The following is a 25,620-nucleotide window of genomic DNA, read 5'->3' on the forward strand; positions in this document are numbered from 1 at the left end:
AAAACATTCTCAATAGCTAGATGTTGTCAGGATAGCTGTGTTGATCTTATACGTCTAGGATGTCATCAACAGGCAAGTCAGTGAATGCCTCAGTGAGTCAACAAACACCCCAGTAAGTTAATGAATACCCTAATGAGTCAATGAACACTCTGGTGAGTCAATGAGCACCACAGTAAGTCAGTGAACATGCCAATGAGTCAATGAATGCCATCATCAAACAGCTCAAAGTGGTGAAGTGAACAAAGTGATACACAGAGATATGAAGTACAAGTCTTATGTGATGAGGAAAGAGCAGTTCATATCAAGCAAAATACAGGAGAAACCTGTAGCTATTTGATCCTTTCCCACCACCACTAACAAATTACGCCAGTGCTGAAAATTAAAATCAATAGAGTTTGTACAATGCCACTAAAATGCTGACCTACAGAGCCAAGTAGTCCAGAAACATGCAAAAGCAAGATATTTGGCTTTGTAATGAGACGAATGTTATTTTGAAATTTCCTTCGGAGTCTCTTACTCCTAGCTGTTGGATGGCTGTTGATTCTACTGAGTTCATCCTTCCTTTGACTGATTTTGCTTTTCATCCCACAGGGTGACCAATGAAAACCCACCCTCCTTACCCAGCAAGGGCATGATGGAGTTGCTAGTATAGTTGCTGCTGATAGCCCTACCATGTGACAGGTTGTACTGGGTTACATGTTACCAGTAGCACTAAGAGTGACCTGGCCATGGAGTGATCTAACATATATATACATACATGCATGCATTGATATATACATACCGTGAAGATGAAATAGAGTGGAAGGAGTGTGAAATAAATGGCAGAAGAAAGAAAGAGAGACAGACCGACAAGCAGATATAGTCAGATGGGCGTAGAAAATATAAGGAGAAGATGCTTGGATAAGAAGGAAATAAAAATTAGCTGATAAAATAGTGATTTACTGGCAGAAATTGTGGAAATTCCATGGTTATTTTGAAATTTGTAAGATGGTTGAAAGTTTATAGAGAATCATGGCGCAGGAGTGGCTGTGTGGTAAGTAGCTTGCTTACCAACCACATGGTTCTGGGTTCATTCCCACTGCATGGCACCTTGGACAAGTGTCTTCTACTATAGCCTCGGGCCGACCAAAGCCTTGTGAGTAGATTTGGTAGACAGAAACTGAAAGAAGCCCGTTATATATATGTATATATATGTGTGTTTGTGTATGTTTGTGTGTCTGTGTTTGTCCCCCCAGCATCTCTTGACAACCGATGGTGGTGTGTTTACGTCCCCGTAACTTAGCGGTTTGGCAAAAGAGACCGATAGAATAAGTACTAGGCTTCCAAAGAATAAGTCCTGGGGTCGATTTGCTCGACTAAAAAGGCGGTGCTCCAGCATGGCCGCAGTCAAATGACTGAAACAAGTAAAAGAGTAAAAGAATAAAAGAGTATATAAATTTCTTTTGAAAATTAATTTTGCTTGAAACATTCGATACTTTTGATATTGTAAAAGTCCCATTGGTAGTACTGAATGGGTTGTGTCGGTGACAACATCTCTGAAAGTTACAGCCCTTGTTACACAAGTATCACGTCTTCCATCTTGAGAGATGGCATCTATTATTTTTCACTTTACACTGAGAAATAAACAATCCTTACTAGACAACAAAATAGAAGATAATAATCAATAGCCTCTCTATGATATCATTTTGCTGCTGTACGACTAAGACTTAGCAGATTTTAATATGTTGTATTACATCCTTGTATTCATATTAAAGAAAAGTTCATAAAGATTCACTTGAAAATATGGCACCATTGAATAAAAGTACAGCTGTCCCACAGAACTGTAGATTCCCAAAAAAGCCTTAGTTATATAAGTAAAAGCATGGTTTCACTTTGAAATCATGTGACTCTTGATTTGATTCCACTGCATAGCAGCCTGAGTAAAGAGTCTTCTACCATAACCTCAAGTTGATTAATGCTAGAGTGAAATTATATAGACAGCAACAATATAGAAGCCAAATGTGTGCTCGTGCATGTGTATGTGTGTGTATGTATGTGTGTGTGAATATATGTATGTATGTATGTATGTAAGAAAACAGGAAAGTGGAAATTTTTGGGTGTTTTATTATACAACTAGCAGAAATACCTGGCTTTGCCCGGGTTAAAGAGAATAATGAAATCTAAAAACGCCGTCTAGACTACGCAACCCTCAACTGTTAGTAGCTACGATACCATATTTCTACATTAATAACTCTCCAATCCATGCCAGCATGGAACATAGACATTAAGTGGAATGCCAGTCTCTCATCTGGGAAGGCCTTGAAATCAATGTTACCAACTGGGGACTATGTGTGTCGCAGTGATAATAAAAAGACTCAAAGGAGGTCTGCAACGAAATAATTTTACTCAACACTTTGCAAATGAATCAGTGGAGGCAAAGATGCGTCTCATTTACTTGACAATTTATGCACCACATTGCAGAAATCACAATGTAAGTATATCTGAAAGGGTAGTCTTACACTGTTGTACCGTTGAATTACAAATAATGCTTATCTGTTATGTTCGGGTTAAAATTTCATCAACATCAAAAATATATGAATTTTCATGGGAGTTATGGCCCTTATGCATAGAATATAATTTCCAAATTTCATAAAGATCCGTTCAGTACTTTTGACGTAGTTTTGGATAAGAAAACAAATGACTAATGTGTGTGTTTGTGTGCATGTGTATGTGTGTGATGGGTGTATATATGTATAGATATCTGTATGCATGTATATATATGTATATATGTGTACATATTACATGTACATCTATATATATACATCTATACATATGTATACATATACATGTATGCATATAGATCTATATCTATATATATATCTATACATATACGTGTACATATACATCTATATGTATACATCTCTTTCTCTCTCTCTCTCTTTGAAAGTATCTGTCATTACAGTATCGAAATGTGATTGTTTCAGTTAGTGGAATAACGTGTACATATACATCTATATGTATACATATACATCTCTCTCTCTCTCTCTCTCTCTCTTTCTCTCTTTCTCTGAAAGTATCTGTCATTACAGTATCGAAATGTGATTGTTTCAGTTAGTGGAATAGTTTCATTTTTAAAGTGAAAGTATTTGACATGAGTGTTTTTGTTTCACTTTTGACACGTAATACTTAAATAGTGGAGGAGATATTATGTTGCCGTGGGCTCGAACTCTGCAAGAAGTTAAAAATTTGTTTTGACTAAAACACAACTGGAACCCTAAGTAAGGCATCTGTAAAATTTGAATGAAATTGGTTGCGTAGTTCTCGAGTTTTAGGGATTCACACACACAGACAGACAGACACACATTCTCATTTTTATATATATAGATAACTCTACAAGTAGTATTTCCATAATTCTCAATTTTAATACGTACTTTAACTAACATACAACAGCAACTATGGATACATATTGACTATAATAATGGAATAAGCGAGGCGGTGAGCTGGCACAAACGTTAGCACGCCGGGCGATATGCTTAGTGGTATTTCGTCTGTCTTTATGTTCTGAGTTCAAATTCCATCAAGGTCAGCTTTGCCTTTCATTCTTTCGAGGTTGATAGATTAAATACCAGTTGCATACTGAGGTCGATCTAATTGACTGCCCCCACCAAAAGAAAAAAAAAATTTCGGGCCTTGTGCAGATGTGCTTCAAGAAGAAACAGTTGGGATTTATCCTAACTACCTATATAAATATATATGTGTGTGTGTGTGTGTGTATATATATATATATATATATATATATATATACACACACATAATCTCAGGAGCAAGTATTGCAGGCTCTACATAGCTGAACAGGCAAGAATATTAAAGAACTCCCTTGACCTGGGGAACATCTTAAATTTCAGGACAGAAGCCTTTGGACCCTGCTTACACTTTAGTAGACACCTACTGAAGTCTTGGAACCCACAAGCTGACAAGGTCGATTACATATAGCGGTCTATGAGAGACAATCATCCATGTTCAACCCTTCTCCTTTGTCTGTGTGTTCAACAACTAGCCATGAGATCTTTTCTCCTCCTCTTTGAAGAGAGGTTAAAGGCCACCGGCTGTTAGGGTAAGAAGAGATGCTGTAAAGCTAAGCACTTTATGGATGTGAAACCCTGGGTAACCCCATGCTGTTGGCACTCCGTCGGTTACGACCACGAGGGTTCCAGTTGATCCCATCAACGGAACAGCCTGCTCATGAAATTAATGTGCAAGTAGCTGAGCACTCCACAGACACGTGTACCCTTATGTAGTTCTCGAGGAGATTCAGCATGACACAGTGTGACAAGGCTGGCCCTTTGAAATACAGGTACAACAGAAACAGGAAGCGAAAGTTGTGGTGAAAGAGTACAGCAGGGTTCGCCACCATCCCCTGCAGGAGCCTTGTGGAGCTTTAGGTGTTTTTGCTCAATAAACACTCACAACGCCCAGTCTGGGAATCGAAACCGCGATCCTACGACCGCAAGTCCGCTGCCCTAACCAATGGGCCATTGCGCCTCCATGGATAACCCCATAGACCAGCCATAACTATCTTTATATATATATAAATTTATGTGTATGACTCTGTGTTTATATTGATGCTGCTAAAACCAGTGATGATATTGAGGCAGAGTGACATAGGGGTTTTGTCAAATACATCATGATGAAATAAGTACCCAACTTAAAGATAATTACTGGAGGTTGATATGCTCAGCTAAACCCTTGAAGGCAGCACTCCAGCATGGCTGCAATCCAATAATCATTAAAAGGTTAAATGAATAAAAATATACAAATATTAAAAGTTGAAATATACTTATTTTAATTTATTGTTATAATTGCAACAATAACCTGAGGATATTTACAAATAAGCTTAACATGACTGCTTCTTCAGTTACATCCTGACTTTCACTTAGCCTTCAGATATATACTTACACACACACACACAAACAAACGTGCATACATGCAACACATGCTGATGTTCATAAATATGTATATACATGTATAGAGAAATTCTTAGCATTTTCTGAACTCTTGTAGCAAAGTAATTAATTTATACACTAAGCTACAATTCAAAAACACTTCAAACAAATGTAGAGAGGGAGAGAGAGAAAGAGAGGGGGATATAAGAGAATGAGATAAGTACAGATATAGTGACATGGCTATATCTTGAAATTCTTCCTTCTCCTGCTCTGTCTTCATTCTCTTCAAATTTACCTTCTTTCTCTTGCATGTATCTCCTGTCTCTGTCTATATCTTTCTTTCAGCTCATCTGCATTTCTCTTCCTCTGCCTCGTTCTCTATTCATGTTATATGCTTAGTATTACACAGAAGTAGGTGGATATGAACTTATTATTGTAATGATATATAGATTTTTGACTCGGCACAAAACTAATTTTGTCAGCTGTGTAATTAAATGATGTCATTAGAGATAATTACTTACTGGTATATAGCTTTATGAACTACAATGGTTTAATAAGAAAACCTTTATATGATTTTTTAAAATATGGAATGCTTCATGAATTTGCATATCGTCCTTGTATAGGGGCCATGCTAATCATCTCTGTATTATTCCAATTCTAGTATGTGCATTGTTGAAGCAATTTATATGATTGTTTGAAATGCAGCCAAATCTCATTGGAACCTTGCATTACCATCTTAAAAAAAAAAAATGAAACACAGGATAATATACTCCTAATATACTGTGCCTAAAAAGAAAACTGAATGGTCACATTTGTAAAGCTGATGATGAACAATCTCTTTGTTCTGGAGTGATCTAAGTTGTTATTGGCACTCCGTTGCTGACGACGACAAGGGTTCCAGTCGATCCGATCAACGGAACAGCCTGCTCGTGAAATTAACATGCAAGTGGCTGAGTACTCCACAGACACGTGTATCCTTAACGTAGTTCTCAGAGATATTCAGCGTGACACAGTGTGACAAGGCTGACCCTTTGAATTACAGGTACAACAGAAACAGGAAGTAAGAGTGAGAGAAAGTTGTGGTGAAAGAGTACAGCAGGGTTCGTTACCATCCCCTGCCAGAACCTCGTGGAGTTTTAGGTGTTTTTGCTCAATAAACACTCACAACGCTCGGTCTGGGAATCGAAACCTCGATCCTATGACCGCAAGTCCGCTGCCCTAACCACTGGGCCATTGTGCCTCCACGGAATGATCTAAGAGTCTGGAAAAAAAATCTCTCTCCTGATCTTTCATCAAATAAGGAAATAAGGACAAAGTTATCTCTACTATAATTTGAACATACAACCGCTCAGACACTGAACTAAATAATTGAATATACCACTAAGAATCTATTTGAACTATTTCACCTCCCATTCAAAGGATATAAGTATATTCACAGAATACATTTTGTAATTCTAATTGTTAAAAGCTGTGTATTCTTTCATTATTTAGTCTATCAAAAGATAACATCAATTTCATGAGTAGATGTTAAAAAATACCAACAAAACGGCATTGGAGAATTCATAATGAAGCATAATGAAGTTGTCCTCTCTCTCTCTCTCTTTTTTCTAACAGTTTTAATGAGGAACAACGAAGCTCGACAAGAAGTAAACACAACAATTAGCATTATGCTTCTCCACAGTCTTGTTCAATTTTGCAAGTTGCATAGAGGTTGGGCTGGGGTACCAAAGAGATGGCTTGTATTACAATTGTAATAAAACTTAATGTAGCCTTTTGTTGTAAATAACAGCTTGTAATAGAAACACTACTAATTGTATCACAGCAGGCTTGTGAATGGAGATTAAGATGTAGGAAATCTTAATGAACTGTTTTATTAAGGAGGATAGAGGAAGGCCATTTAGTCAGTATCTTGATTGATACACGCTGCTAGCTTTTCTCAGACAGTGATCAACAACTCACTTTGAATTCACAACTAGTCATAAGCTATTTATCTCTTTGGCAGATTCACCAATGACTAATATTGATCTGTTTTTAAGGCACTATACCAATTTTATGAGAGGGACAGCTGTAATTGATTGAACCATTATCATCATCACTTGACCACAACTTGCTCTTGTACTGGGTTCAGTGATAAACCCAACACACATCCTGTTCTGTCATCAGTGTTACAGGATCATCACTAGGCACAGCATCCCTATCCTTTATCAGAGTTTTGCTATAGCTTTGAAAGGTCAGACAGAGTTCATCGACCCATGGAATTGGTTCCTAAATAATGTCCTGCTTTGAATGGAAACTCTGGCTGTATATCAAACAGCGCAGATATCTTCCTGTTATTCTGTTGGTCATCTGAGGGACATGACCATACTGCTGTTCATTGCTCACTGTCAACATTGAGCTGATACTGAAAGATATCCTGAACATCTGTGAACAGCAGTCAGTTGAAGAATTTGCTCATAAAATTTGAATTGATTCCTTTTATATTACACCTTCCCTCTCGGTTGATAATAGAGAGAAAAATTTCATGGTCAATCCTGATATTATTTTGAACTCAGGATTGTGAGAACGAAGATTATTTCAACCAACTTTCTTTCTAACCAATAACTACTATTGGTTCCAAATTTTGGCTCATGGCTAGCAGTTCCAGGGGGAGGGGTAAGTCGATTACATCGACCCCAGTGCTCAACTACTGCTTATTTTATCAACCCTGAAAGGATGAAAGGCAAAGTTAACCTTGGTAGAATTTGAGCTCAGAATGTAAACACGAACGAAATACTGCTTAGCATTTTGCCCAGTGTGCTAATGATTCTGCCAGCTCACCACCTTAAAACGATAACCAATATTAATTCCAGTTTTACAAATCAAACCAATTTAAAGAGGCTGTAGCGTAGACTTGAGTGAACTTCCTCTCTCCCATTTATTATATATACGTGCATGTTGTGTCCACTACTCAGACTGGTTGGTATTGGTGTAATTGTCTCTTACTCTGTTGCAACAACTTGCTGTGTATAACCAGTTGGCGTCCCTAAATATGGTCATGTGGGACAACCTGCTCTCTACTCTGTTTTGAGCCTACAGTTCCTTATAAAAACTCAGCTTTCCCTCTTTTCAAGGTCTTTGGTTCCAGACCTTTTAAGGTCTAACCACTGACCACTTAGACACAGCCAGTTCCAGTGACAACACCAGATGACAACACCACCACAACAGCAGCAACTACATTGAGACTCACCAACTTTGTCCAACAACATTACAGCAGCCTCCTTCCTTGTCACCACCATCATGTCCTTCTTAACATTGTCAACATCATCTCTCTATGTACTCAACTCAGCAAGCAATTAACCCAGGTTCCAGCACTTCACTATTCATGAATTACTTCACCATGAATCAACAGCGAATATACAACCTGCATGAACTCCTGTATCAAGTGGCCCAGGCAGCAGCATCACAGCCATGACTTCATGTACCTGTAACTGGCTCAGCATCATGGCCACAACTTCTTGATATAGTATTTCAACTATCATGTACAACTAACTATGGACTGGTATTATTCATTTTTCTTGTGTCTATGAACTTACTTTTCACTTCGATGGCTATAGACTCTTTCACTCTCATCATCTTCATTGCCAACCTCATATGTTCTTAACACACACATACATCTATGCTTACACACACACATACACTTTGTTCTCATAATAGCTCGTCTATTATTCTGTATACATGACGCACACACAGACACACATGTTATTACAATAAATGTTCTCTTAATCACTCAATGTAGTTGTGTCTCTTTTTTCCATTTGGCATTTATTTGTACCATTCAATTTTCTCTCTATTGTATCGGCCATGTGATGTGGTACTGAAAAGTCATTCTCATCACCTTGCACGGGGTTTGCATGGCTACTACTGATTATATAACTTTCATTATTTTAACGGAACTTATTTCACCAATGCTTGTCCAATAGCTTTTGGAAAAAGAAAATTAAAACACATTTAGTCCAAAGATTTATAGTTTAAACCAGTGGTTCTCAACCATATTTTGCCTATGGAGCCCTTTGATTCCTATTTTACCCTACAGGACCCAAATAGCAATATTATTAGGAATTGTTTAAAAAAATTGTTAAAAATTATTGGACATAATTTTTAACTATTAGATTTTATATAGACCCCACCAAAAGTCATGTAGCCCTCAGTTTAAATCATCTTATAAATGGAATCATTAACAGTAATAAGCTGTCATTCTGGTAAGTTCATCAAACAATAAAAAGGGTAAAGACCCCCTTCAGTCATGAATGACCATGGGATTGCACCTTGAAAGTTACCCTCCAAGTCACAAGTCCGGTTAAGGTTGTTTATGGAAGACCAACAGTTGCCCATGCATACCAACCTCCCCTGCCAACATCCCTGCTGTTATCCAGCTTGGTACCAGTGACATCACAACTCATTTCTACAGCTGAGTGAACTGGAGCAACACGAAATAAAGTGTCTTGCTCAAGAACACAACACAACACAATCTTGGAATCAAACTCAGTACCATACATCATTACCACTTACTAGAAGAAATTGTAAGAACTTCACCGTAGATAATAACAATAATAAAAATGTATTTAAACTATATATTTATACATGCGAATTCTTTGTATCCTTTCATATTCCTTGATTTCAAATTTCTAAGACCCTCTCCCATTGAGAGGAGATAGTTACTTCCCTTTGCATCTAGGGTAGTGGTTCTCAAACAGGGTCCATATGACCCTTGTGGGTCCACATTAGATTTTAAGGAGTCCACACAATAAAATAGTAAAGTGGGGATCCACAATAGTATTTTAAGGGCCCCTGAAAAAAATTTGCTTTAGACATAGGTACTGGTATGTGTTGCAAGAAACAGCTAGATTTCTTTCTCTAACATTTGACAAAGTTCAACCTACACAAATTAATGTTGAAAACATTAATAAATAACATTCTATAAAACTAGTTTTTAAACATCGAATGGCTACGGGGTCCACTAGAATAAAATAGCAATCAAAGCGGGGTCCATAGATAAAAAGTGTTTGAGAACCCCTGATCTAGGGGATGCTACATATGTTTTCTAAATCCTTGCCTTCCTGGAGGACTTAGTAATCAATGCTTTCCTGGTAGATTAATCAATCATGAAACTTAAATTCATTTGATTTCTATTTTTCTTTTTTTAATCATTTCTCTAATAAATTAACCAGTATTCAACACTTAATGCTGGCTATAAACTATTCATTGCTTACTAAGTATCTTAGGGGAAGTGATGATGGTATTGGTGACGGTGATTGTGCTGATGGTAATGTTGAAAATGGTGATGAAAATTGATATTCAATAGCTACTCAATACATTTCAAGATCAACTGACAAATAAAATAAAATTCCACTGTTGACCCAACTTGTAATTTTGGGAAAGTGACCAAGAATTAATTGCAATTTTACAACTGCTCGCTCTGAATAAATGTCATTTATAAGAAGAAAAAGAAAGAGAAAAAAACAGAGGAAAGAAAATTATTTGTGATTACAAATCAATAATTGATTTAATGTTTAAATGTCTGAGAGAAATTTTTTTTAATTAAGATTATCAAAAGTGCAGGCATGGCTGTGTGGTAAGAAGCTTGCTTACCAACCGCATGGTTTCAGGTTCAGTCCCACTGTGTGGCACCTCGGGCCAGTGTCTTCTATATAACCTCAGGCTGACCAAAGCCTAGTAAGTGGATTGGTAGATGGAAACTGAAAGAAGCCTATCATACATACATATATATATATATATATATATATATATATATATATATATATATATATATATAAATATATATATATATATATATGTTTGTGTGTGTATGTCTTTCAGTTTGTGTTTGTTTTTTCATCACAACCACTTGACGACAAATGTTGGTGTGTTTATGTCTCCATAGCTTAGCAGTTCAGTAAAAGAGACCGATAAAATAAGTACCAGACTTTAAATATAAATATTGAGTTTGGTTCATTCAACTAAAATTCTTCAAGGCAGTGCCCCAACATGGCCTCAGTCTAATGACTGAAACAAGCCAAGGGTGAAATATAAAAGATCATTATTTTGGACAGTTAATTCATGTTTCAAGTGCATATTTACACTATTTCTATGAACACTGTATTTCAGTCTGTGATCTTTATTAGATGTCTTGTTCTTGGATGAGTATATAATTCCAAACTGTTTAGAAATAACAACTATTATTTCCAAAGTAATGCCTATGTTCTTGTTTGCTAGGATAATTGCATAGGTTATTTTATATGCACCAGTGGTGCATACACAATCAATTAATGATAGACTCTCAACCTAAGAAAGATAGTTTCCACAATTTCTTAACTGAACGACCTGTACAGGTGATTTGTTTACAGTGATCAAATGTTTGTGCTGCACATAAAGTTAATTCACTCCATCAAATTGACATTGTCTGTACACGTGCAGAGCGTGCCACACATCAGATGTCAAAAAGATTACAAAAGCAATGTAAAAATGAAGTGTTTTGCTTAAAAACACAACGCACTGCCTGGTCCAGGAATTGAACTCCTGATCACGTGATCATGAGTGTAATAGCCAAACTACTTGGCTATGTGCTCTCATATCTACTTTATTATATGTGTAAATACAATATTATTAAAATTACTGTTGTTAATTTAGAAATAAAGGTTCCTCGATCAAATCTAGTCTGGGACTAAGTACACATCCTGGAATAAGATAGTTTAGAATTATTTGAGATCAAATTGATCAAATAGAGATGTAATATAAATATTGTAAATATGTAGATATATGGCACCTTGCTGTACTCAAGAAGATCCATCCTCCACAGCAGAATTATTAAGGCCACTCCCCCTGACGAAGAGGATTGACCTGCAAGAGTCCTGTACCAGTGCCATGTAAAAAGCACTTGTGTTGGTGCCAGGTACAAACCACTCATGCCAGCACCACATACAAGAACTCGTACCAGTGCTACATTAAGAACACCCAGAACACACTGTGAAGTGGTTGGCATTAGGAAGGGCATTCAACTATAGAAATCATGCCAAATCAGACTGGATCCTGGTGCAGCTTTCCAGTTGCCAGCTCTGGTCAAACCATTCAATCCATGCCAAAAGGAAAACAGACATTGAAGGAGGATGACGTTGATAATGATGATGATGATGATGATATATTCTAATGGTAAGGCTAATAGTCTTGAATAATAGATCTTTACTCTCTTTTTGGTGCTATTTTTATTGCAAACATTATACTGAAACATTTGATGCAAAATAAAAACATCAGCAAAAAAATAACAAAAATAAAAAAAATATAAAAAAGCAGAAATATTTATGTGATAAGAATAAAGACTTTACTTGGGGTCAGCATTTCTTTGCAGGTGTACTTTTAGTAACCACATGACACTCTGTTTAGGCAGGAAGAGAGATACACACATAGACAACAGCTCCCAGCCTTGTTGAATAATGTAGGGAGCTGGATTTAGCTTGGATTCAGAGAGGTCCATAATGGATGATGATGGAGATTTATGTGCACTGTCACAAATGAACCAGGAATGTTTACCACAGAGGAGCAGATTCTGAAAAATATTTGAATACTAAATGCAATTATTTCAAATGATGTAAAGAAGAAATATAAGTAAGACTTTCTAAATGAGAAGCTTAACTAATTTTATAATTTTCAATATTTTTTTTTAAGAAGCTCAAGCTTCTTAAATTCTTATTTTAATTTTCATGTTCCTGATTATTGAATCAATTAAAGAGAGAAACAGCATGACAATGTACAAGCAAAAATATTCTTAAACACATCAAAATATGATCAGTTATTGGCATTGATTGGTTACCAAAAACAAAGATGCATCACATGTTTATCGATTCAATTATCATTGGCAGAAAATGTGAGGTCTTCATCTGTTGTTGTTGGCACTTCGTTGCTTACGACGTTGAGGGTTCCAGTTGATCCAATCAACAGAACAGCCTGCTCGTGAAATTAACGTGCAAATGGCTCAGCATTCCACAGACACGTGTACCCTTAATGTAGTTCTCGGGGATATTCAGCGTGACACAGTATGAAAAGGCTGACCCTTTGAATTACAGGCACAACAGAAACAGGAAGTAAGAGTGAGAGAAAGAGTATAGCAGGGTTCACCACCATCCCCTGCCGGAGCCTTGTGGAGCTTTAGGTGTTTTTGCTCAATAAACACTCACAACGCACGGTCTGGGAATCGAAACCGCAATCCTTTGACCGCGAGTCCACTGCCTTAACCACTGGGCCATTGTGCCTCCACTGTCTTCATCTATTCACATGCAAAAATGTTTTCAGTATAAGTGTGAAACACAAAAGCAAGGGTGTATCCCTACATTAAGGGCTCCAGAAAGCATGGTCCTTATCTTTCAGTGGAGTATAACATCCTATAACAATCTTTTTTTCAATTTTGAACAAAATTGGTGAATTTTAATATTTTATGCAATTGCTAAATACCAACTGGCTTTTCTACATAATTAATTAGCAATCTTTGAAAGACGCCATTTTGTGAAAAGATTAAAAACACTAGCACCAAAACATTCAGTTATTCCTCAACACTAAAACTTCATTAACAAAAGTTATCTTCCTTGTTTCCATGTATTTTACACATTTGATACTAAAGATGCAGATAAGTTTTTTTAAACATATAGATGAATATATTATGTTCTGTGTATGTCAGCTGAAAAGAAGAATGAGTGCCATATTTTCTGAAAGTTTTTGTTCTTTTTGATATCCAATCAATCTCCATGAAAAACCATTTTTCAATGTGTTTGCAAATATTTTTACTTGTACTTTTTCTGTTATGTTGTTTCCCTACTCTAATCATTTGAATAATCAGCCATGTAAAACTTAGAGTTGTGATTCAAAGAGCTTCAGTTTTTAATAAAAATAACACACTCTTATAGACTGAATACTATTTTATTTTGCAAATGCGAATATTCACCAGTCTTTATATATTTAAGATAGTTATTAGCAACAAAGAACTTGCTTGAACATTAGAGAATTGTGTGACCAACCAGTAATATGATGAAGTAAACAGTAGGATCTGAAGAAATCCCCAATGGTCTGTGTTACAATTAACAAGTATAAACAGTCACAAAGGGAGAAAGAAATAATTTCTGATGGGAGCAAATAATTAGATTGATTGGGAATGATGAGAGGGAGAACAAAAGGATTTTGGATCAATTTATCTCTTGCTTTATAATAATTTGATATACAGCCTTTGTGACATAACACACATGTACTATAGTGAGAATGGTAAGTACTCACTGAAGTCCAATAATGAAGTTTTGCCATAGTTACAATTAGTACATTACTCTGAGAAGCTGTAATCAACTCCTTAATCAAGCTCCTCTATATCAAACTGGTAGAATTGTTAAACAGTACTGATCACAGGATTATAGTGGAAGAAAAACCTAAAAAACATGCACTGCTACAATAATGTTATATATACATATGTGACTGATTGGCACTCTGTCGGTTACAACGACAAGGGTTCCAGTTGATCAACAGAACAGTCTGCTTGTGAAATTAATGTGCAAGTAGCTGAGCACTCCACAGACATGCATACTCTTGACGTAGATTTCAGGCAGATTCAGCACAACACAGAATGTGATGAGGCTGGCCCTTTGAAATACAAGTACTACTCATTTTTGCCAGCTGAGTGGACTGGAGCAACATGAAATACAGTATTTTACTCAAGAACACAATGCTCCACCAGGAATCGAACTCATGACCTTACGATCATGAGCTGAATAACCTAACCCCTAAGCCACTTCACCATACACATATATATACATATATACATTCATACATAAACAAAGCAATAACATATCTTATGTTTAATCTATATTTCAATGCAATCCTGAAAGGTTCAGTAAATTTAAACATTTACAAAAGTTATTGCAAAAAGAGTTTCAATTCTTTTTCTTTCCATCTTTAATCCTATTACTTTCCAAATTCCAGCAACTTCACTCCATTCTGAATTTGAAGGAGCATAGATCAAAATAAACTGGAATAAAACACAAGGCTGTATGAATCAAGAAATATATGGTGGCACAACTACAAGATTCTACAAGGCTACTCAACCAATTCTCTGTCAAAAACACACAACAACATCTTGAAGAAAAAAAAAATAATAATAGGCGTAGGAGTGGCTGTATGGTAAGTAGCTTGCTTACCAACCACATGTTTCCGGGTTCAGTCGCACTGCATGGCACCTTGGGCAAGTGTCTTCTACTATAGCCTCGGGCCGACCAAAGCCTTGTGAGTGGATTTGGTAGACGGAAACTGAAAGAAGCCCGTCGTATATATGTATATATATATATGTGCGTGTATGTGTGTGTATATGTTTGTGTGTCTGTGTTTGTCCCCCCAACATTGTTTGACAACCGATGCTGGTGTGTTTATGTCCCCGTAACTTAATGGTTCAGCAAAAGAGGCTGATAGAACAAGTACTAGGCTTACAAAAAATTAGTCCTGGGGTCGATTTGCTCGACTAAAGGCAGTGCTCCAGCATGGCCACAGACAAATGACTGAAACAAGTAAAAGAGTAAAAGAGTAATTGTATTTCAAAGAAGAAATAGGGCAAAAAAATCATTGTTAGGTTTGAGGAAGAACAAACATTTGGTAAACTAGTGTCTTAATGTTGTTCAGGCCAAAAAATTAAAATCCATTAGCATTGTTGGAAACTCTCAAGAGAAAATGGTTCTCAGTATAAGTAACTTACCTGCATCCCACTCATCTTGCTTTGTACTGGGTGGCGTGATGTCTGTCGTATCAGCTGACAGAAGAGCTCATTCTGTAGTTGGGGGTGGTCAATGCATAAACCAAGTATGGTTTGTGCTAATGTCACATGATAATCCAATGCACGGGTGTCAAACTGGGTGGCCATGTACTGATACACCAACTGAAAGATGACGAAAATAACATTTTATAAATTGGTGTGCAAGTGGATGTGTGTGTGTGTGTGTGTGTGATCATATGTATGTAGTATGTATATGTATACAAAACATACACACATATAGATTTATTCATACACATAGAAATATATAAACATGGATACAAAATATGTGTGCGATTGAAGGTGTTTGTGTGTGTGTATATATATATAATTATATATATATATATATATGTATATATGCATATATATATATATATATATATATATATATATATGTTTGTGTCTATATATATACACACACACACATATATATAATTATATATATAATTATAGGGCATCCAGCTGTAGAAACTCTGCCAAATCAGACTGGAGCCTGGTGTTGCCATCCGGTTTCACCAGTCCTCAGTCAAATCGTCCAACCCATGGTAGCATGGAAAGCGGACGTTAAACGATGATGATGATGATGATGATATATATATATATATATATATATATATATATACATACATATATAATGGTTAATATTTGTTAAAAAACTTTTATCTTTCGTCTGTTTCAGTTTTGGGTCTGTGACCATGCTGGAGCATGAAGACTACTATTCAAAACAATTACTCAAATACATTTGCTTCTTGTGGGCATCTGAGTTAGTTCTAAGATAGATGATTCATCCATAGAATAAATGTTCAAAAATATCTCACCCCTCTCATCTCTTATACACTAATACAACTTATCCAACAACAGACAGTACAGGACATAACCTGAATCAGACCTGTTTGCATCCAATAAATTCTAATTTCGCTGCTAGTCATCACTCTTTATTCATCAGACTACGTCTACTACTATCCAACACTTACTCTTGCTTTATTCACTTCAGCTATAGCCCATCATTCACCCAAACTTAGTGATTTATGGATCACACTTAGTCATTCAGCCATAACTCTGTTTCATTTCAGTCTCTTTTTTTCCCCCTTTGTCCTTAAATGGTTTAATCAGAGAAAACAAGGCAGCTCCAATTACTGTTCTCAATACACTCTACTTTCACTGTCAGTCATTACTCTTTATTCACCAGGCTACTTCTACTATTATCCAACACTTACTCTTACTTTATTCACATCAGCTATAGCCCACCATTCACAACTATCATTCAGGATCATACTTAGTCCTTCAGCCATAATTTTGTTTCATGTCAGTCCCTCTCTCTCTCTCTCTCTCTCTCTCTCTCTCTCTCTCTCTCTCTCTTTTTATTTGTTCTTAAATGGTCAAATCAGAAAAAACAAGGCAGCTCCAGTTATCCTTCTCAGGGGCCACTGAACAAAGTTGGATGAGAGAGTTAGGGTTTGAGGAAGTTATCATCTGTATAGAAACCTGCCCCAATTAACTGCAACAATATACCCTGCACACACGACAAGGTGGTGATGTTAAGCCAGGTGATGGATAAAGGCTAATACCCAACAACAACATAATCCATCTCACGAGGCTTCTTCATAAATCTCATCTACCCAGTTTCACTCATATAGTACAGGCAGATCAGAAGCTATGGAAGAAGACTTTTTTTTCCTATGGATGAAAGGCAAAGTCATCCTCGGTGGAATTTGAACTCAGAACGTAGTGACAGGCAAAATACCACTAAACATTTTGTCCAGCATGCTAATGATTCTGCCAGCTCACCACCTCATTCTTACCAAATAATAACAGCTTCTTTGCTTCCACCTGTCTGCCATTCATCCACACATAGATTGAGTAACAGAGAATCACAGAGATTATCATAAATGTGAATAAAATAAAGTGGGTGAATGTTTCTGCAGTTTTATCACCATATATACCAGATATTTCATTACAAAATATTTTATATGCTAAATAAATGCATTTCTTGTACTTATTCTATTGACTCTCTACTGTGTTACCTATGATTTCACATACTTTCTTATACATATACACAGCTATGTGTTATGTGTGTGCATTGTATGTGAATGCCTGGTGCATGTATAAGAGTGTGTGTGCATGTGTGTGTGTGTGTGTGTGTGTGTGTGCATGTGTGTGTGTGTGCACAGAGAATCCAAAATTATTTGTGTGCAAGTTTAAGTCATAAATAAGTTCACATTTTTATAAGATATAATAAACTGTAAAGTGAAAAACATTCAAACCAGACAAGAAATTTATAGTTCTGAAATATTCAAACATCATGTGCTTTCTGTAAATTGTGTGCATGTATATTGAGGGGGGGGGGGGGGGGGGAGGACACACATACATACATACATACACACACAAACACACACACATGTAGATGTTGATATTCATTACACACACCTACATGCATATATTATTGTATAGTAATTGTAAGAAAGCTACAGGTCAATAACTCGTTAAGTTTCATGTTTGTAGTAAATATACTGCATATAGCAATCATCAGATGGATTTGAGAATACAATTGTATCATGTTTACTTCGGGTTATACAAGTTACAAACAATAAATAATTCCGTTGCATATAATGGACTTTTATTCAGCCATGTGGCTAATTGCAATACCAGTGCTTGTTCAGTCACTGATGTTCTATGTCAGTAGTTACGGATTTTGTTTTAGCATGCAGTTGGCAGTGAGTTCAGTTTTGTTGACAATTTTTGCATGCACAAATCCTCTGTTAAAATGGAATACACTGACCCTGTGTTTATTCCCAATTCATGAGCCATTTCCTGGATTGTTACCCAATAGTCTTCCATGATTTTTCACTAAACCTCAAATGGTTCCTTGTTTCAGCTTCCTGATGCATCATTTACACAAAACATTGGGTCAGAGATCATCAAACAAACAAAATCAAGTCATAAAGTCTCTTGAGATCAGAGGAAGCTCAACTTTTGAATTTCAAAACACATGCTAGATGGTGCACCAACTTCATGAGATAGTAATTAATATTTAGTACTTTGGTAGAAAATCAAGATTACACAAAAGTTACCTGTTGATTTAGATAAGATACTAGTTTGTAATGGGAAATTAGAAAAACTGTGATTCCAAAAAGCGATAAAAAAAGAAAATACAGTATTGATGAGAACCATTGGATACAAGTAAAAGTAAGATCACTTTAGTTCTTAGTTGTATGGTTAAATGTATATTGTTTTTAATCAGAAAGCTATACCAAAGGAATAATTGTAAAAAGAATTGTGATCTATGTGCATTCACAAGGTTGGATGGATGAGGATAAGCATAGAAAATAGATAACAGAAGTTTTGGAATTATGACTTGATTGACTACAAAAAAGGGAAGAGTTCGCTTATCTGGGAAAAGTTTAAGACAAATCTGTGTTTACAAAATGCTGAAACAACTGTAATTCCGGGTGGACTTACAAGTGTCTTGTTACCAGTACCAATACTAACAGTACCAATACTAACAGTACCAATAAACCATTTAAAAAATTGATTACAATCAAATGGAATAAATGGATACATGATGGAGAAAAAGAACACAAAAGGTGGCACTATGTGGGTTCAATCACTGACTCTGATCAGTATTTGACTTGTTGATACATGGATGCAAATAAAAGCTGACATAGTTGTGGAACTTTGAACATTCTGAATTGTCTTGAAGACAATTATTTATGGAATGATATGGATGAAAAAGAAGTAGGTGGGATGATGACGATGATCCTTACAATAATCTTTATGATTATGGAGCTTTATTTAGTGCTGAGAGGGCATATGGTGAGTAGTTAAGATGTTGCATTCACAATCACAAGACATGGTTTCAATTCCTGGACCAGATGGTGCATTGTGTCCTTGAGCAAAATACTTCATCCCACATTGCTCTGAAATCATTTTAACATCTAATGCATAGTACACCATGCACCTGTTTGGACAATGTCCATTTGATGGAGGGAGTGAACTAATGTACAGCACAAACATTTGATCAATATAAACAAATTTCATAGGCGCAGGAGTGGTTGTGTGGTAAGTAGCTTGCTTACCAACCACATGGTTCCGGGTTCAGTCCTACTACGTGGCACCTTGGGCAAGTGTCTTCTACTATAGCCTCGGGCCGACCAATGCCTTGTGAGTGGATTTGGTAGATGGAAACTGAAAGAAGCCCGTTGTATATATGTATATATATATATGTGTGTGTGTGTGTGTGTGTGTGTGTGTGTGTGTGTGTGTGTCTCCCCAACATCACTTGACAACCGATGCTAGTGTGTTTACGTCACCGTAACTTAGCTGTTCGGCAAAAGAGTCCGATAGAATGAGTACTAAGCTTACAAAGAATAAGTTCTGGGGTCTATTTGCACGACTAAAGGCAGAGCTCCAGCATGGCTGCAGTCAAATGACTGAAACAAGTAAAAGAGTAAATCGTTTATGCAGGTAGTTCAGTAATAAATTGCAGAAACTGTCTTTTTCAGTCTATGAGAGTGTACCATTATTTGGTGTTGAAGATGATAAAAATATGATTTTGCAGGAATTTAATGAACTTTTGTGTTTCAAATATTTAAGATGTAGCCTGCAATTGAAAAGCCTTAATAAATTTCTACTTGACTTTTTTTATGTATAAATAAAAGTTTACTAATTCCTTTTTTGCTTTTATTGTCATTATTTATTTTAATGTTTGTTTTATATTTTATGGCCTTAAGCTACACTGAATTTATTAAAAATAATAAAAATATAACAATAAAAAAAATGGGAGTCATTAACCCTGAGGAGGAGTAGAAGAAGAAGAAGACATTATCAGCAGAGATTGTTGTTTGCATGGATAGTGGCATTGCATTTTTATCTTTTTATTAATTTTGGTATTTAAAGCCTTAAGCTAGAATAAGTTACAAAAAAAAAAATGAAATCAACTACAACACTGATACATCATACCAGTGGTGAGTGTGATTTTAACCATGATTATTAAAATAATGTGTGGAGGCGCAATGGCCCAGTGGTTAGGGCAGTGGATTCGTGGTCATAGGATCAACTGGAACCCTCGTCGTCATAACCGACGGAGTGCCAAACATTAAAATAATGTGGTTGTAGTACTTTAGTGTGAAACACACTGAGCAGGTGATGTGGACTAATTTCAATAAGTCTGTTGAGTGTGGTGAATACAAGTAAAAAGACAAATATAAATATTTATACAAGTTAGACAGTCCTATTTATGGTTATTGTTACTTAGTAGGGTATACATTTTGATGTGTAAAACTGTTATGACTAATGTAATTCATTGTGTTTTGTTTCTTAGTTATAAATCATTTGGGTTTCTGCTACTGATACAATATTTTGGATTCTAGCATGAATTTCAGCCTCTTAAATCTAATATCCATGTTATAATAGTAAAGCCCATAAATTTAACCTTAAAAATAAGTAGTTTTAAAAGTTCATCTTTTACACAAATATATACTGTATCTATGGCAAAACTTACATAAGTACTCGGTCTGATAGATTAACTTAACATTAAGTATGCTAATTGAAATACTAGTCTTTTCATCTTTTGCATTCATTGTAAGTCAATAATAGTTTGCATTCATTGTAAGTTAATATCAACATAATTGGTGTCTTTCATCTATAAACTATAGATGTATCTCAACATGATGTTCTAAAAGAAAAAAACTAGAACTCTTTTCATGTGAAATTGAAACTGAAAGTAATTCAGTATGCCAAACAAAACTCAAACTGCACAGTTAAACAGGAATTTAGCACTCAACTTGGGTCCAAGTGGCCCTTGGGAATTCACATTAGATTTTGCTGTTAAAATTTATGTGAAATAAAATCAGTTAGGTGCAGGAGTGGCTGTGTGGTAAGTAGCTTGCTTACCAAACACATGGTTCCGGGTTCATTCCCACTGCATGGCACCTTGGGGAAGTGTCTTCTACTATAGCCTCGGGCCGACCAAAGCCTTGTGAGTGGATTTGGTAGACGGAAACTGAAAGAAGCCCGTCGTATATATGTATATATATATATATATATATATATGTGTGTGTGTGTGTGTGTGTGTGTATGTTTGTGTGTCTGTGTTGTTTGTCCCCCCAACATCGCTTGAAAACCGATGCTGGTGTGTTTATGTCCCCTTAACTTAGCGGTTCGGCAAAAGTGACCGATAGAATAAGTACTAGGCTTCCAAAGAATAAGTCCTGGGGTCGATCTGCTCAACTAAAGGCGGTGCTCCAGCATGGCCACAGTCAAATGACTGAAACAAGTAAAAGCGTAGTTATACTTTTGCAATACATAGAATATTTCAACAATTTTTTAATACAATTCCTAATAATATTTTAATATAAATATAATAGGATTTTAATATTAAACAGTGAATGGATATGAGGGTCCAGCAAAGTAAAATAGGAGCCAAAGGGATCCACAGGCAAAAGATGATTAAGAATCTCTGGGGCAAATAGCAAGAAACTAGAAATCAGAGGAAGCGCAAAAAAACCTTATCACACCAAGAAGAAAAAAAAGAGATAAAAGGGAGCTATTCTTCTGATGTGATAAAATGGAAACCAAACTGAAGGAATGGATTTTTAGAATTTCATTTCAATCCTATGTTGTTATACACTTAAATAACTATTTTTGAGTGCAGACTAATAAGGAATATACAGTGAATTTGAAGTGCCAAATGGCTTGTGAACATATTTTATGAATTGATGTAACTTTGACATCAGTCAGTAAAACCACATCACACAGAAAGCTCCTTTCAGATTATGAGATGGAGAATTTCAAAATGAATTACAGAATAGTCTTCCCCCACCACACACACACTCACACACACACGCATGCTATTTTTTTCACTGGAACCACTTGCAGCATGTGAAAATTGTCTGATGTATTTTGCAGTATTTTATTCTCCTTTTGAGGGCATACAGTAATTAACTTAGCCACTGTTTTGTTTGTTTGTTTTCTTAGTTACTGTTTTTTGTTGTTTTTTTTTACTCAAACCATTCTGAATTATTACCTCCACCACCCATCTTAAAAAGGGATCAAAAGAAAACATCACAGTTTAAAGGAGTTAGAAAGGGGACTCGTGTAATTATCAGGTAACCTTGTAAGTGGAAATATACAAGAATTGCATTTCTTTGCTAGTATCATTCAAGAATTTTCCCATAATGGAATCAATACACACACACACACACACCCTCTCTTTTATAAATCTTGACACAAAAGAATATCGTGTTTATCTTGAGATCACCTAAATAACATCTGGACTTACAAAATGGAAGACAAACATATGAAAAGGGGATCATAAATATGGATGTATAAGTTAATGCATGTGTCATGTGTATGTGTGAGTTGATGCATATGTGTGTGATTTTTATGATACATCACGATGTGTCCTTAACATTATATAAGAATTAATTTTTTTTAAACATACAAAGGATGGATGTATTTTCACACTGTTGTGCACCATATTTCATATAGATGCAACTGTCTCACTCCTCCCTCTTTCTCTCTCTCTCTCTCTCTCACTTTAGACATACACACACACTCACACACACACGCACGCACACACAAACATGTATATGTAAGATTTATATGTGGAGTGTTCTATAAGTAAGGCAGCACTTAAACATGTTTTATATTCGCAAAGCTGACAGACATATGAGACACAGAATATACATATGTGTGTGTGTGTGTGTGTGTGTGTAAAGCAACATATTAGAAGTGAACACTATGACACACACACACACACACGCAAACACACACACATGTACACAGAAACACATGCGCATACGCGTGTATACACAGAAACACACATGCATGCACACACGTCTACACAGATATACACATGCATGTACAGGCACACACACATTTGTACACAGACACACACACGCGTGTATACACACACACACCAACACACACACTTACACACACACACACACACATACATTAGTTGATAGATGAAATGCATAACAGAAGTCCATGCAATAAAGATAAGACTCCGATTCTCCAATTCTTTACAATCTTCTGAGATGTCAAATCTATTTTTAATGCTTAGCATCAGAGAGAAGGATGGGGGAAAGAGGAAGGGAGAAGAAGCAGAAGGAAGATATCTACAATGGCTACATTGCTAGCAGACATTGTTACCAAGGAATGTAATGAAATGCTGTTATTGTTGTTGTTGTTGTATTAGAGGAATGAATATATATATATATCTCGCTTAATCCACTGATGGTGGATCAGAATGATTTGAGTTTTGTACATACATATATATGGATGTGTGCATGTATATGTGTGTGTGTGTGTGTGAATCTGTGTATGTATAGATAAATGAATATACATACATATATAAATGGATACATATATATGTATATATATATATATATATATATATATATATATATATATATATATATATATATATATATATATATATATATATATACTCTTTTACTTGTTTCAGTCATTTGACTGCGGCCATGCTGGAACACCACCTTTAGTCAAGCAAATCGACCCCAGGACTAATTCTTTGGATGCCTAGTACTTATTCTATCATTCTCTTTTGCCGAACCGCTAAGTTATGGGGACCTAAACACACTAGCATCGGTTGTCAAGCGATGTTGGGGGGACAAACACAGACACACAAACATATACACACATATACACATATATATATATATATACTTATATACAACAGGCTTCTTTCAGTTTCCGTCTACCAAATCCACTCACAAGGCTTTGGTCGGCCCGAGGCTATAGTAGAAGACACTTACCCAAGGTGCCACGCAGTGGGAATGAACCCGGAACCATGTGGCTGGTAAGCAAGCTACTTACCACACAGCCACTCCTGTGCCTATGTGTATATATATATATATATATATATATATCATCATCATCATTGTTTAACGTCCACTTTCCATGCTAGCATGGGTTGGACAAGATGGCTACACCAGGCTCCAATCTGATTTGTGCCTCTCTCCGAAAGAGAGAAAGAGAGGTATATATATATATATATAATTATCATCATTGGTTAACGTCTGTTTTCCATGCTGGCATAGGTTGGATGGCTTCAGAGGAACTGGTAAGGTCAAGGAGTGCACCAGGTCTCACAGCCTGTTTTGGCCTGGTTTCTATAGCTGGATGCCCTTCCTAATGCTCCACAAGATGTACTGGATACTTTTTATGTAGCACCATCACAGGTTCTTTTAAATTCCTACCACCACAAGTGCTTTTTATGTGAAACCTTGGTTTTGGGATCTCATATATATATATGTGAAGGCATGTTGCCTAGTGGTAGGCTGTTGCACTCACAATCACCAGATCATGAGTTCGATTCCCTGTCTGGGTGGTATGTTGAGTTCTTGAGCAAAACATTTCATTTCACATTGCTCCTGTCCCCGTTTTGATCAGGGAGAGGCGTTATTTGACAGCTAAAACAATGCAAAAAGCGCATCGTAACCAGCGATGTGTAACAACACCTGATAACCTGGTGAGTGATGTGAACACATGATTATATACATATATACATATATATATATATATATATATATATATATATATATATATATATATATATATATATATAAATAATACAGAATAGGACAAGAACACAAAACAACAAGACAGTTAGGTGATGCAAGAAAGGGACAACACATTCAGATAGACGATACAAAGAAAACACGGACAGGTCATTCGGAGTTTTCTCTCTTCAGTCGAGATCCAGATTATCTTTGCAATTTCAGCTTGTTATTCTCGATATTGCTCCAATCTGGCCAGCCCCAAGGAAAAACTAATCTAAGAGCATTAGATTCCTTAGAAGAAAGCAGCGAATATATACAAAAACAAGGACGGAAAAAAAACGAACAATGTTAACCAAATACAGTA

At 36.1% G+C, this 25,620-nt stretch overlaps 1 protein-coding gene and 1 non-coding gene across 12 annotated transcripts in view; both read right to left on the bottom strand.

Moving 5' to 3' along the window:
• The window catches only part of LOC106873829 (pleckstrin homology domain-containing family H member 2), a 719,935-nt gene that overhangs the window by 180,310 nt on the left and 514,005 nt on the right, over positions 1-25,620 (bottom strand). For 6 of the 11 annotated variants that reach the window (XM_089353814.1, XM_089353808.1, XM_089353813.1 and 3 more), the window contains 2 exons: positions 15,676-15,855; positions 12,281-12,501 (listed from right to left, as the gene is read on the bottom strand). In XM_089353814.1, the coding sequence (XP_089209940.1) occupies positions 12,281-12,501; positions 15,676-15,855 (401 nt within the window). Of the gene's footprint in view, positions 1-12,280; positions 12,520-15,675; positions 15,856-25,620 lie in introns of all 11 variants that reach the window. The other 5 variants (XM_089353811.1, XM_089353807.1, XM_089353812.1 and 2 more) reach the window with 1 other exon arrangement.
• On the bottom strand, positions 5,501-5,606 carry LOC128248224 (U6 spliceosomal RNA). Its single transcript, XR_008264510.2, has one exon. It is a non-coding gene; the product is annotated as a U6 spliceosomal RNA (small nuclear RNA).

The sequence above is a fragment of the Octopus bimaculoides genome, chromosome 6 (assembly GCF_046866305.1).
Source record: "Octopus bimaculoides isolate indiv1 chromosome 6, ASM4686630v1, whole genome shotgun sequence".
NCBI lineage: Eukaryota > Metazoa > Mollusca > Cephalopoda > Octopoda > Octopodidae > Octopus > Octopus bimaculoides.